At 22.1% G+C, this 15,955-nt stretch overlaps 1 protein-coding gene across 7 annotated transcripts in view; it reads left to right on the top strand.

Annotated features, from left to right (window-relative positions):
* LOC114128313 (calcitonin gene-related peptide type 1 receptor) overlaps positions 1-15,955 on the top strand; it is a 153,978-nt gene that overhangs the window by 55,585 nt on the left and 82,438 nt on the right. For all 7 annotated transcript variants that reach the window (XM_050198861.1, XM_050198860.1, XM_050198854.1 and 4 more), the window contains exons 3-4: positions 765-878; positions 2,718-2,824. In XM_050198861.1, coding sequence (XP_050054818.1) covers positions 765-878; positions 2,718-2,824 — 221 coding nt within the window. The remainder of the gene's footprint in view (positions 1-764; positions 879-2,717; positions 2,825-15,955) is intronic.

Genomic DNA, 15,955 nt, shown 5'->3' with positions numbered 1-15,955 from the left:
CAGTATATTAAAAGACTAAAAATAATTTATAAGAGTGATGCGCATTTATTAAATGAGCAATTTAGATTGCAATTTAACTTAAGTACCTAACACTTACTTTAAATTGAAACAAATACACATAATTAATTTCTTAAGTAATTATTATGAAAGTTACTAGTATATTTTGTGAAACATTAAAAAAATTATTTATACTAATGTTATTGAGCTGGTAAGTCCTATAATATTTAAGTATCCTACTTTCTTTTAATTTTTATCTATATAATATATTGTCTGTATAATGTGTACATTTATTTTTAGGATGACACAATTATAACTTTAAGGCCATTATGTTAACATTTGGTTAGAGTGACATTGATTACAATTTAAATTAAAATGTCAAATCAGTAATTTTCAATCAACTTTATTGTAGTTTAAATTATATTAAAATAATATATAATTTATTACCTATATTATTGACCATTGGCTCTTATTTAAGTATTTATTATTTTGCAAATAAAATAAAAAATATTTGTGTTATTACATGAATTAAGTAAATTAATAATTTTTCTAATCTTAACGTGGTTTTTAAATATTAAGATTTTTATTTTATTACATAATATGTGTTTATTGTTTTATCAAATGATGCCTAACAGGTTATTTTATACCTTTGTTATTATGTTATACATATAATTATGTATAATGTTTGTGTATCCAAATTTTTTACACGTGTATTGAATTCAGTCTCTTAAATTGAACGAAAGTATTAAAGTTATTTTTTTTGACAGGTTCACATTTCTGTCGGGGAACATTTGATGGATGGCTTTGCTGGCCAGATACTGAAGCCGGAATCACCGTTCACCAACCATGTCCAGAATTCATTTCTGGATTTGATCCAACTAGTGAGTCTTATTTGTTTACACTTATACGATATTTTAAAAGAAAAAAATTATACATATATATTTTTTTAATTACAATAAAAATAACAATGTCCGTTTATTTATATTTATAATAATAAGAAAATCAATTTAGATTTTTTTTTTAGACATGATTAAAATATTTATTTTTACACCGTTATATAAAATTTAAATTAATTTTATTGAAATATCTATCAACCCAGGTCTCTAATAAAATTTTTCGTTAATTTAAATGTAATATTAAAATCCTGTAAAACGTTTATAATATAAGGATCAGTATTTTTCTCTTTCAGATGATTTAATATAAATATTAAATGGATATCCTTCGTATATTTTATTATTTGATTATTATAATTTATTTTTAATTGACAATATTTTTCGTATTTTCACGGTGTATTTGATAATGGAAATAGTTTTTTTTTTTTTAATATATATAATCGAATTCCAAGGGAATATTAATTTGAAACGTCATATTTTTCAACTGATATAATTTTTTTAAAAATCTAATATGTTTCTTCAGAAACATTAAACTATTAACGTATACACGTTAATACGTTACCTAAATATTAATTTATTTGTATTTTTCTTAACATTTTACATTTGTATGTAAAAATAAATTATTAAAGTAGTGGCTGCTGTATTATAGTAGGTTATGAAAAGATATATTTCGTAGTAATTGTTATCGTTATATTAAATTTAAATTCAATATTCAAACATTGTGCTAGGTATATGAAAAATGATTATTTTTAGAAATGTTTTTTTTAAGATCATCTACATTTAATTATTCTAAAGATATTAATTTATGATAAATTAACTTATAATACTATCATTTGTTATTTTTTGTATTAGAGAGAAGTATTATATATATTTTTTTTTAAATAGCACATAATATAGTATTATTATGTAAGAATAATTATTAATTACCTACCCTAAAAGGTATTTATATTGTATATAATATATAAATAGCTTAAAACTGAGTTTTATGTTGAAAATAATAGAATATGTGAAGTTTCAAGTCCCCACAAAATTAATATTTTTAAATTACAACATTAAACTTTGAAATAAAATTATTTTAATAGTTTTATTAATAATATTACTGTTTTATAAAAGTTATTACTAGGTCGGGAGATAAATTTATAATTAATTCCCATTTTTAAGTAATACATATATATATATATATTATATATTCCATAATGACTTTATAATAGGTACCTTTAATCTTTATACAGAATACTTGTATAATGTTACTGTTTAATTTAACAATATAATAATAATTATCAATTCTGTATAAATTGTTTACATAATCAATGCAGTATCAACATTGTTTCAATTAAAATATACATTTTTTCAAATACTTTCAATTAAAAGTTTATTAAAAAGTTTTAAAAATATTCACTTATAGTCTTCCATAGTTCCATGTAAATAACAGGTAATGTATTATTTTTTTGTAACCTTGTAATTGATATTATAATTTTAATGAATTGTATTACTGTTACATAATATAGATGTTTGGTTTTATCTTAGTTTTGCTTAATATACTTTAATGAAACCTTTAATTATAAATGTAAAAATAGCTGTTTCTGTATAGTAAATATTTTGTGAACATAAATATAACTTAGTTTATATAATGAAAATGATGGTTAATTTTAATAGTTTAGACTTTCAGAGCTTTATTAAGATGTGTAAAAAATAATTAAGAGTTATTAAATCATTTGACTTAATGGGTGATAACTACACAGTTAAACACTTATATATTTATACGTTTACATGTTTTAGTTAACTCATTTCTCATGTTTCATAACATTTTAAATTGTTGTTTTCTAGGAACTGCTTATAAGATTTGCAACAAAAATGCTACTTGGTTCAAGCATCCAATATCCGGTGCAGTCTGGTCCAACTACACAACTTGTATTAACCATGAAGATTACAATGTAAGTATATATCTAAATGTACACTTTTTATTTATTTTAATATATGATATACCTATTTTGTATACGTTTTACTGATCTAAGTTTTTATATCTACTATTCTATATAATATATATATATACCATTATTTAGGTATGTGTTGTGATTAGAGTAAGAAAAATTTGTAGGGGTACTATTAGAGATATCAAAAAATTATAGCATTATGTATTTTATTATAGTGTGTTTAATCTTTGAGTATACACAGATTTACGACATAGCCGTATTTGTTTTATCTAACAATCTAACATACAAGTACATGGTATAGCTAAATATGTACTCTCATTAGTTGCCGTTTAGCTACTTTAGTTTTAATATTATTTCAAAAAACAACTATTATCAAACTAGATGATAATAACATTTTACGATCATTTGTTAGCTTTTTAGGTGAGTTATAAGTACCCATGTAAAAAATTGGAATTTAAAATTACACATAAATTGCTTAAAAATTTAAACATTGTAAAATACAGTATACACACACGAAAAGTGTAGTTAGGTATTTTAAAATGTGATACTAGGCCAATTCACGCGTGTATTAAAACTGTCAAAGTTAAATGTAAACTTACTGATTAATTCTAAATTTTCCAAGTTATGCACTTCTAAAGCGAAAACAACAAAATATGTGGGTGTGGCACTATGATGTCCTCTTAAAAATAACATAACATAAAAAATTTTTTCAAAATTAATCATTAACATTATTTATTGGATATTTAAGTATTAATTATAGTATTTTCTTGGGTAGAACCAAATGTGATTAATTCATTCATTGATAGTACTTACCTAATAAACAGAAAAAGATATAATTAGTTAATATATAATATTATATTTATCTATTTGCAAATTTAAAATATGACTCATTATTTTATCTTATTCAGAGTTTATTGTTACAATATTGTGAAGGATATTGAATCATAACATTGGAAAAATATTATCATACCTTTGCTACATACAGTATAATATTTTGTTTAATGTTACATAACATTACGTCTTGTTAACTATCAGCATTATTTAAAGTATACATACAAACATTTTCAATCCATTTTTTTAAAATATCACATCAAAACATATCCATCAACATCAATCTCTATGCTATGGTTAGAGTTTGAAAAAAGTTCAAACCTATGTATTGGTGTTTAAAAATAACATTAAATAACCAAACGTAAATACAAAATGGTACCTTACAACAAATTTCTGAGCTTTTAATATTATTGTTATTATTTTTTTTTTTAATTTCGTCAATAAATTCTTTCAATTTTGTTAATAGAGTGATTTATATAATTATGAACTATATGTCATATAAATAATAGTTGTAACTAGAAAACTGGAACTGATAAAAATAAAAAACAATCATGTTATTTTTTTACTAATTATTATAAACTTATTATATTTATTATCTTTAAAACATCTTTTTTATTTTTATTTTTGGTCTATTCAATGTACACTGGCATTTCAATACACCAAAAATACAATAAATGCATTATAAAACAAGTATTTAGTTTATATTATAATTGTAAGAGCTCTAAGTTTTTATTGTCCTTATAATTTATAATATGATACATTGATCATAAAGTATTATGTATTGTTAGATTAAGATAGATTGAAGGATATTTAGACAGAAAAATAGTAAATAATTGTTAACTATTATGTATGTATAAAATAATACGATTATATTAATAACAATTTTTTAAGTATATTATGTTTCTTATTGAAATATATATGTGTATATTGTATTATATATATTGTTTGTTTAATATTATTAAGAGTTGTGTATATAACTTACAAGAACCTTAAATAACAGAACAGTTTCATAAGACAGTTTTTTTTTGTGGAACTGTTTATCTAACTATACATTATATTCACAACACACTAGCCTATAATAAAAACAAAGACAAAAGAAATAACGAAAAACGGGCCCAGAAGGATAAAGCCATAACACCTCGTAAATATTAATCCTTTGAAAGAGTACGTGACTCACTAATTAAGGGTCAAGAATAGCATTGTCTCTTTTATTCACCTGTATAAATAAAATATTGTTATCTACACAATAAAAATATAATATACAATTTTGCTATAATTACCTAATATATATAAAGCGACAGAAAATATAGAAACGGTTCATATATTTTACAAACAGTATAATATGTTTCCAAACTTTTTTGATGTCTTGTATACGAATTTTCGAAAAGTTTTCCAAATTTTTATATGTTGTAATATTTTTACGTTCTTTCACTATAATCGTAGTAATTTAACATAAAAAAAATACCTTATGGTATACAAACTTCTTTATGTTGGACACTCATAGTACTTCATTACTTCACTACAGAATATTGTTGTAATATTTATTCATTATTCAAAAGTCATGATAAAAGACTATGAATATAAATCACAAGAATGGTTTTAAGCAGATCTCAATTTACTCAAATATAAGACGATTTACAATATGTAGACATTATTTAATAGATTTAAAATTGAAATTAAAATTTAATTTTATATGTTTACAAGAAATATATTAAGTACAAAGAGTATTAAATCTTAATCTTTTTAAAAATACTTTAAAATTTCACACGTAATTTAATACGTGTCTGTGTAATTTTTTCGAAATCAATTGTACAAAAACTACATTTTTGTATAGTTTAAATACATATAGTACTTATATACTTATATACATGTGTAGAGTCTCTATAGTACTGTTTAGGGAGTTTGAAGTAGAACATATATGACTATTGTATAGTTTGTACTTTAGTTTTTCGTCCCAAAATAATGGTTTTAGGGTTACTCTAGAGCAACCAGACAGTTCAGTATAAAAGTTATATAATTCGTAAGTTACATACATGTATATTTATTATATTAGAAAGTTTGGTTAAAAATGTTAATGATAGAGTAGTAAATTATGTTTATAATGTATATACATATCATATATATATTATATTGATATTTTATATTACCTATCAAACTATTAAATGTAAATGAAAATTTTTCATAAATAATAAGAAAAACCACGTTATAAAATATAACCAAATATAAATAAAAATATTCTATAACCTCAATGTTAATTTATTAAACTACACATCCAATAAAAATGATATCATAGGTATTTTAATTAGATAAGTAAAAGCAGGATAATTTTTTTTTTTTTGATCTCTTTATGATTTAAATCAGTATATAATATTAAAATATTAGTATAGTATAGTATTAAAAAGACACTGTGGAACGCCGATTAACCACGCTACAAAATTTATGAAAAACATTTGTATTTTTAAATTTAAAATTTAAATGAATCAAATTAGTGCTATTTATAATACATAATATATATAAATATATATATTATTATATTATACTTTTGCATTAAACAATAAACATACACTATATTGGTTTTATTTTTAATTTTCGTATAAATTCATATCCATTGTATATTTTTAATCATTATTTGCTTATCCACATCTCTCTTAGTCCCAATTAGTATGAAAAATTGACGTTAGACTGTATTGTAAAATATTATGAAATTTTTGTCGTGAATCAAATAAATATATTTTTATATTATTTTTTAACAAATTCAGTTACTATAAGATCAATCTATCTATTTCCTGTTTAAAATCTTGAAACTTTTACATTTAAATCTTAAAAATAATATAGTATAAATTTTTTTTCTAGAATTTACTAAAAATCAATTGTATGATGTATTCAAATGTGTTATGTTTAATTAGTCTAGATTGAACAATATATAGTTTTATAGTTTAAACTTTTTTTTCTATTGTAATTTTTTTACTAAATGAATATTATTAACTTTTATTTTATATTAACAATTTTTGTTCTGATAAAAATTCTCTTTTAAAAATAATTTACTTACAACACCTAATTTATTTGTAGTATTCTATATTCAGCTAATTATTATGGTTTTAATAATTGTATGGTTAAAATTGTTTTAGTTATTTTATGTTTAAGTTTGGTAATATGCCAATATATTACATATATTTATTATTTAATAGTTTATAGATTAAACTTTCTATATTAAGTATTTTATGTTTTTTTTTTTTTTTTGATTTAGAATGAACATAATTATTTAAATATTAAACCATTCATTATAGTAGTGTAACTAACTGGAAACTGACACTAGGTATTAGAAACAAACAAAGTGTTTTTATAGTTTTTTTTCAATGAACTATAGTTATTAGTTCTATACAAAAGGATTATCAAAGCAATCAGAACTGCCATGTAATAATAATGTCAGAAAATCGTTCATGATTTTACGATGACACCATTTGACGTTATGGTTGTCAATGTTTATATTGAAATAAATAAGTTACACAATTTAAATATGCTAGAAATAAAAATGTATTATTACATATTGACTAATGATCCGAATTATATAGATAAAATACTTGCTTCATACCAGCTTTATTCTTTTTAAAATTTGTCATTAAAATTAATCATATATTTTTATAGTTTGAAAAATTTTGAATTTGAATAACATCCTGTTAAATAAAATATGATTGATTAATTAATGAATGTGCAATGTTATTTGTTTTTTTTTTAAAAAACTCTCAATAACCTAACTTATCTTCAATAGTACAAGTAAATAAACTTTTTTTTTTATTTCAAACAACAGAATGAATTGTTCACTTCAAAACTAAAACACTCAACACTGAAAACTTAACTAGACAACTATTTAAAATATTTATGTTTGTTAGTCTTTAGTGACCCTTATGACCTTATTTTGTTATCATAGTGGTAATACGTGGTGACTTAGTCATTGTCTAAAGAGTAAACCTCAGTTCTATATGATGAACTAATATTGTTTTTCAAATCACATTTTTCTCATTGATATATTACATTTAATCTATCGAAAAACATATCAACTACATTGCTAACCAAACATCATGCTAATGAAACTTCAAATAGTAGTCTGTGAAGTTTATATTATTAGAATAGGTAATAATAAAATATAGTGTACCCAAATATAATATTTTCCATGCGTTGAAATATCTAGCACGGTAGCTTACTACCTTCGAAGCACGCATGGTGAATAATGAAAGAGCATAAATGTAATAACTGTACCACTTCTGCTAAACTCACGTATATTGTGAGCATATTTTTTTTATAGTGTCTCGTCTTGTAGAAAATTGAACTTTGTCTCTTTCCTGTCATCAGTGATCTGTAGCTCTAAAGGGTTTTTCTCTTGAGACTCATAAACATAGCAAAAACTCCTTGGTACCGTTTTAGTATCGTTCAAATTTGAGTTGAATACAAGGAAAATATTGTCAATATTTTTATTTTATAGATCTCATATATTATTGCTCCTACTATAATTAATAAATAGGTAAATTTAATATAGATAGACTACAAATATTAATCATCGTATTATGTAAAATCACCAGTTGTATCATGATTTTATTGATTAATGAAATAGATAGGTACGTAGGAGGTAAATGTAATAAAACTCTACTTTTAGGCAATAATATTATTATTAGATTTAAATCAGTATTTACCTTGGAAAAAAAAACAATGAATTTTAAAATAATTTCAATTTAAAAAATAAAAAACAACATTATAAACTAAATCTTATTTCAACCTTGCTAACAAAACATTTATCATAAATTTGTACATAATGAATTATTAAAATAAATAGTACATGTTAATGTAATATTGTTTATATATTAGGTGATTTACATAACGCGTAGGAACTTATTACAATAATTTCCAAGCTCTTAATTTTTTTTTTTCAAAGTTACTTATACTATGTTATAAAATATTTTTCTAAATGTTTGTATTCATAAAATTTAAATATTTAACAAATAGTTTATTATTAATAACTGTTTTTTAAGTTGTGAGAACTGAAATCAAATGTTAGTAAAATATGTTTACACCACGCTTAATTATTTCCCGTATAAATTATTATACCTAAACGTAATAATAAGATTATAAAAGAAATAGTCAATTACAAATTGAGTATTATACAAAATCTATTTAATAAAATTTAAAATTAAAAAAAAAGTTTTAACTTAAAGTAACAAACTAGCAAATTATAATTAATAAGTAGAAAAATTGAATTTTCTTGCAAAAAGTATGTATTCTGCTTTTACTAATATAATTTAAATAATGATTATGGTTATTATTATTTTAAGTTATTAAATAAACGTTGAATAGCTCTTAAATAACAGTATGCTATCACTTATAGGTATCTGATATAAGTACTTAAATAAAACATGCATAACATTATATTAGAATAGACTTTAAGTTACTATAATCATAAGATGATTTTTATGTTTTTTTGTATACTTCGTCTTTTTATCTTTAGTAGAGTAAGTACAGAATTGAATTTTAATATATCATAGTTGATTTCAACTTTTGAAGTTAAAAAAAAAGTTAATAAAACATTTCCCTGAAAAAGCGTATCTTATCAAACGTGATTTGTTTGGTTTCCTCTGTATGCACACAGGTCAAAAAGTTTGCGACGAGAAATTTATAGTAGTGTGTATATTATATGCAAATCGACTGAACTACCCTTTTCACTCAGATTTTGAATTTGAGCCAAAAAACCTTTTGTAACGTGCTTGTTGTGAATATTTACTTCTATCGGAATTCATTAAAATTAAAAAACAATATTCTCGGTTGGCTGGTTATTTAAACGAATAATACAAATACAATTAAATCTTTAGAAAGGAAATCTATTTGACTATCAGCATTGTGGTATTGATAATTTAAATTTCCATTTTAAAAATAACTGTACAACAGATAAATATTTTACATAATGTTATTAATTTTAAAGATTCTAGACAATAATGGTTTATGACACGAATGTTATTTCATTGTATTATTTATAAAATAATCTACGTGAAATAAAAATGATTATTTAAAATTAACTTGCATGTGAATTTAAATAATTTATTACTGGGTTCGAATTTTCGAGGTCTAGTATTGGGCTCTTTTTTAAATGTTTACAATAACAATGTTATTAACTAAATAATGAATTTCAATATTATGTTTAGATTAAATATTTATTTGTTATAATTATTATTATAGTTATTATGTTTATTTTAATACAACATATTTTTCATACAACAAACGAAAATTGTGGTTTGTTATCAATTGTTTGATAGGATTACATGAAATATAAAATATTTATCATTGCAAAATTATACCCGTACAAGTGAAGTGTTTTACAGTATTGGGTACTTAAACTGTAGGTACTAAACTACGCTAATAATCAAAAATAAAGTTTTAATAGTTTTCGTTACTTACCGAAAGTGAAAATTACCAAGAATATTATTATGCTTTCTAAGATCACAAACATGTCTATGTAATGTATTATGCATTTCATATTATAATGTATACCTGAACTTAACATATTCCACTTTATTATCATTCCTCGAATACAAAATTGAATTTCCTTTTGTATGCCTACAACAAAAAAGTCTTTAATATTAATACTTGTATTAGTGTAAGTCGCTTTCGAATAACTACAATTTTATTTATTTAAAATCATTTGTTAACAATGATTTTTATAGCTATCTTTAATATAAAATTAGACTTAAATGTACATTTTGTTTTTCGTATGTATGTAATGTTCTCTATACACTTAGCTAGTTGAATTAGATAAGTTTCTACATCTCATTAAAGGCATTCTTTCAACATTAGAGTAATTTATAAAGTACATTAGAACTCTTGTACGTAATATGCATGACATGTTAACGTTTTCGGAAAGTAATTTTAGGCTTAGAGTATTTTAGGGTATTTTTACGTGCACTGTATATTACAATCATCTGTATAAATGAGATTTTTGTGGCTCACAGTTTTCATTGATAATAGGATTTTAATTACTACATTCTAGTTATATTATTTACATAATCATAGGTTGGATGTTATTTTATTATACTGCATTTTATCATTATATTCTATTAAACTTAGTAGATTTAATTTGGTCTGTGTTGTTAAATTTATAACAAATACATCATGTCTTATTTATTTTGCTTCTTGACTTACAAATAATTTATGATACCCGTAATTTTTTAGTTTTAATTGATTGTTACAATATATATACTTATAACTGTTGATAAAAACCAAACCATAAGTGAGCTACTAAAATGAATGGATTAATCTATTTAAACTAAGTGCAAAGATAAACAAAAAATAACCATAATATTATAATATAAATGTCAAAGTAAAACTATTTCTTTGATTTTGTTAAAACCATAATTATTTAATGATCTTTGGCTTTATTACTTATCGTCTGTTTTCACTAAACTACTTTGACCTCCAATAAATATTCTAAATCAGTGCCCATTTTTAAATCTGCAATGAAGCTTAAAAGAACTTTTTAATTTTATTGGCATAAAAAGTGTTGAACTAAACAAAAAATAAATCTAAAAAAAACCTTTGTAGCTTCTTTCTTCAAACATAATTTATATTTTTAATGTGTAGGACTCTAAAGGTTTTTTTTATCTATTATTTAATGGTGTATATAGATCTATTTTATCATTATTATCTTGTATTATAGGGATAAACAGTCCAAATCGCTGTTATTTTAATTTTATTCTAAATTTAATTTCTGTACTAAATTATTCTGTTTACTAATAAATTATAAATTAATTTATAAGCCTTATTAACTACAACGATTAAAGTAGTATTTCGTGATAAATATCAATGATCATGATCATATAATTTTACAGCAAATTAACTTCGTCAGTGAAACTTTAGCAAGTACCTATTTACGATAAGAGAATTAGAGCTTCAAATAATGAGCATTTCGGTCGATTACCGTTAAAATCTATAATATTCATTGAACATGTACAGGAATACTGTTTCTATTGCACTAACATATGAACTGATAAAATGCATTGTAAATATACTTAAACGGGTTCTTATTAATAATCACAGTTTTATTTTATATAAAAAAAAAAATATATTTCATTAAGTTACGTACTACTTAGCGATAAACTATAATTTAAAATTAAATTAGGTTTTTATTACCTAGTCACTTCATTTAATTCTATAAAATTTAATTTGTTTTAGTTATTTCATTTTTAAGATTAGTAAAAATATTATTTTTAGTATCTATATATTATAATTTAAATATTCTAACTTTTATAATAATTATATGTTCAGTAGAATAATAACTATTTTAAATTTATACGAAAATGATAGTATATATATTATATTTGAATACTGTATTTTTTTCTCCAAAAACATGGCTTTTCAAGCACTAAGTTCATTTCATACATAAAGGAATTAAAAAATGTAACTTTTATTTTGTATTTTTATGACATTTTTTATGTTTTTAAGTCATTCTTTTATAGGAATGGATAAAATTCGATAAAAATGTAGTTGACATTCATTTTCTAAAAGAATAAAAATAAATATTTATTATGTTTTTACCGATCAGATAAATGTAACGCCAGACAAAATTATTGTTGACACTTGTATAAACTAAGATATAGAAATTACACATACAATATAAAATTGTATATTAATTTTTCAGAAATAATTTTCAGAGTAAAAATAAGATAGGAAAACTAGAAGATGATAAAAATTATACGAATAACTAATACCTAAAAATAAGAATTTATAAAAATATAATTAAACAAATTTTTCAAAGTTAAAAATAAGTTTAAGAGCATTTTTTTAGTGCACTTTTTAATAAAACTTTCTATTATTAGTTCATTAAATCGTGTTTTTTAAGTTTATTTTCTTATTTTTTAGAGCATTTAAATCCGTTTCCTAGTTATGAGTATTAATTAGGTAATTAACGACATAAATACTATTTCGTTTTTCTATTATTAAAAATTGGAAATTCATGTTAAAATGTATAAACTTTGTTGAATAAAACTATTAATGAAATAAAATGTTATTAAATAATAATTTTTTAGAAGTTAAAGTTGTATTCAATATGCCTTAAAAATGCGTTAATTTAATATTTTAATATGCCTATGTTCTATAAGGTTCAGACAATTTTATCTTTTTCTTATGGCCAGAAGTAGTATACGTATTATATCTAACTATAAATAATTTATACCTATTAAACTCCGTATTCAATTTCACAATTTTTTAAAACAACTGGCGTTTGACCACTAATTATATTGCGTGTACATTTCTGATTTTTAAATTGTAACTGAAATTGTAATTTACAAAAACTGCATTTGGATTAATGGAACTTTCATTGTCAGATAAATTGAATTTGATATAAAACTAATCTTGAAGTGTCAATCGCAAGAAAAAAAAAACCTAATAAAAGAGTGAAAGAGTGAAAGAAATGGAATTTCTCTTCTTTTTATTTCCTGCCACAGTGCACTGATAGTTCTTTAGCTAACTGACGTTAAATTATAAAATTATGCTATTCCTAAGAAAAAATCATTGGGTCGCCATGATTAATTTTTAATCAAAATTTATTGCTTGTGCTTTTTTAACCAACCCTCCTTCTAAATCTGTGTAATAAACTCGTATCCAACCTCAACCTCACCTGAACTCTTAGGTTATACCTACTGATTAAAATTTGTTGGTAAAAAACCACAAGGGTTCTATGAACAATGAACATACCTACCATTTGTTTGTAATAAATCTTTGTAGTCTAATAATACTATTATAATATGTACATTGGCATGTACATTTTCTACAGAATAGATTGTTTAAAGTTATACTTATTTTAACGAAAATTTAAGTATTGACATATTTTTTTTTTTTGTGGATATATTAAACTTATTGTAAATATATTTATTATAATTATTATAGTTTTAATATTGTTGTGTTAGAACATAATATTATGTCTATAACTTAAAATTAATTTTTAAATATCAAACATTGCTGAGAATGGAATAAGATTTTAACTACTATAGTTAAGTTAGAAAATATTATTTTATTGTTGAATTTCTGTTACAGTATAGCGCAATAATACGATTTTTACATAAATATTAAACCCCTAAGTCTTACAGATTACCTACATGTAACCATTCATTTTTAGTTCTGTTCATTCATTAAAGATTTTTTTTACCGATTAACATAAAATATGCTTAAATTCAATGAATGGTAATTTTCTTTATCATAAATTCATAATCCTTATTGTGTATGATTGGCAATTAAATCAGCCTATCCTTTTGTATTATACGGGTTACTCGTCATTTCTAGTGACAATGATGAATGGGTTATTCAGTAGGTATACCTACCGGTTGAAATCTTTCTATAGATAATCTTATCAAATAACAGATTATACTTTCATAATTTATAAAATATACATGTCAATAAAAAAATATGATAAAACAGGCAAAATAAGTCCTAAAAAAATGCTACATGAAACATCTTTTTTTAAAACATATTCCACTATGCTGATATTGCTGACACAAGAAAAAAAATAAAACAAATTCTTTGATCAAATAACAAAAAAATAAAAAACTATAAATTAGTTAAATTCGTTAAATTAAACTAAATAAAATAGTCAACTACCTATAAAATAGAAAAGAAGCTTAAGTATTAAAATCTTAAATTAAATATTAAATCAGGCTAAAAATGTGAATACCTACTGACTAACACGCGGTTGACTAATATTAAAAACATTAAAAACTAATCATATCTTTAACAAATCCAGAGACTTAGAAGAAGACAAATTAGAGCTCAATATATCCAAATATCATACAGCAGAAAGTTAAAGTCCCAATCTCAAAAGCTAATATAGTACAATATATAGTTATTATATATCCAGAATTTTTTATAAATTATAAATTAATAATAATCTAGGTGTAAAACCATAATGATACAATTATATTATATTATTCTAAATATAATGCTTTTCGAAGTTGTAATTTATTATCTTTGTTAGGTACTAATAATAATAATACTAAAAATACTGTTATTATTATTATGTCATGTTTTCGAATTGTCATACCATTTCCATATATTATATTGTATCTGTTTAGATATAACTAACCATGTTCGACTTTAAATAAGTAGGTAGACATGTAATTTTCTTAAAAAAATTCGTTTTCATTGATATGTAAACACATATTATTAATAGTATAATAATATACAAATTGGTAAAGTCGATTACCACTTTACTGTACAGTAGGTTTTGAAGGTATTTCGTCATTGTTTTAGTTCTAGGGTCACTGTAGTTTATGTCTTAAATTTGAATTCAATAGTAGGTATTTGAAAAATGATTCTGCGTGGAGACAATTCAACTTTTTAGCAACTACAGTTACTATTTACGAATTAGTTATTTAAATAATAATATTAAAATATTAACAAATGTTTAAAGTATCGGTAGACAACAATTTTAAAATAAAATAGTATATGAGAAGCTATTGGAAAAACCATTAGGTATGCCTATTAAAACAAGACAGATGCAAGCTTCTCAAACTCATTGTGTGCTAACAACGGATTACATTACGTGGTTCAGCTCAAATGAAAACAACTTATAGAAGGTATTTCGGTCACAGGATTGAAATACAATACGATAGCAGTTTAGAATGCAGTGAAAGGAAAACAAAAGACGAATTATTTAAACTTAAAATCAAAGATAAGATTAAAAAATATGATATGTTAGTATATGTAGTATAATAGTTTAAAAAATGTGTAATAAGTTATTTTTTTTCTATATAAATTGAAAAAATAAATTATTTAAAAATACTGTTAAAGTACCTAGTGTACTTAAGTTTATAATTTTATTTTAAATCATTTTTTTTTTTATCTATAATCCGAAATAGGTAACAAAAAATAACCAATCATTTATAATTTAAAACTATTTGATGAACTTTGCAGTTATTCTATTAATGTCAGTTGAGAAACAACTTTCAACCTTATTTTAATCTTTAATTATTTCTATTTTTTATTTCTACTTTAGCCATTAATCATAATTTTACAAACAAAAATGTTAGTTAAATTGTTAACTATATTCATAGAATAAATAGGCATCTAATTGAATTATTAGCTTAAGAAAATTAAATTAAATTATATAGAATTATTAATAAATAATTATAAATATATTCTAAAAATGCTAGGTAAGGTTAGGTTACTATGCAGTATGGTAATTTATGTCCTTTATATGAATAACAAAATAAAATAAAAACATTATGCAAATAATAATTTTAGTCCTCCAAAAAGATTCAATTACTAAAA

The sequence above is a fragment of the Aphis gossypii genome, chromosome 1 (assembly GCF_020184175.1).
Source record: "Aphis gossypii isolate Hap1 chromosome 1, ASM2018417v2, whole genome shotgun sequence".
NCBI classification, from domain to species: Eukaryota; Metazoa; Arthropoda; class Insecta; order Hemiptera; family Aphididae; genus Aphis; species Aphis gossypii.
The sequence above is the reverse complement of the archived record's forward strand: the minus strand, read 5'-3'. Positions and strand labels throughout refer to the sequence as shown.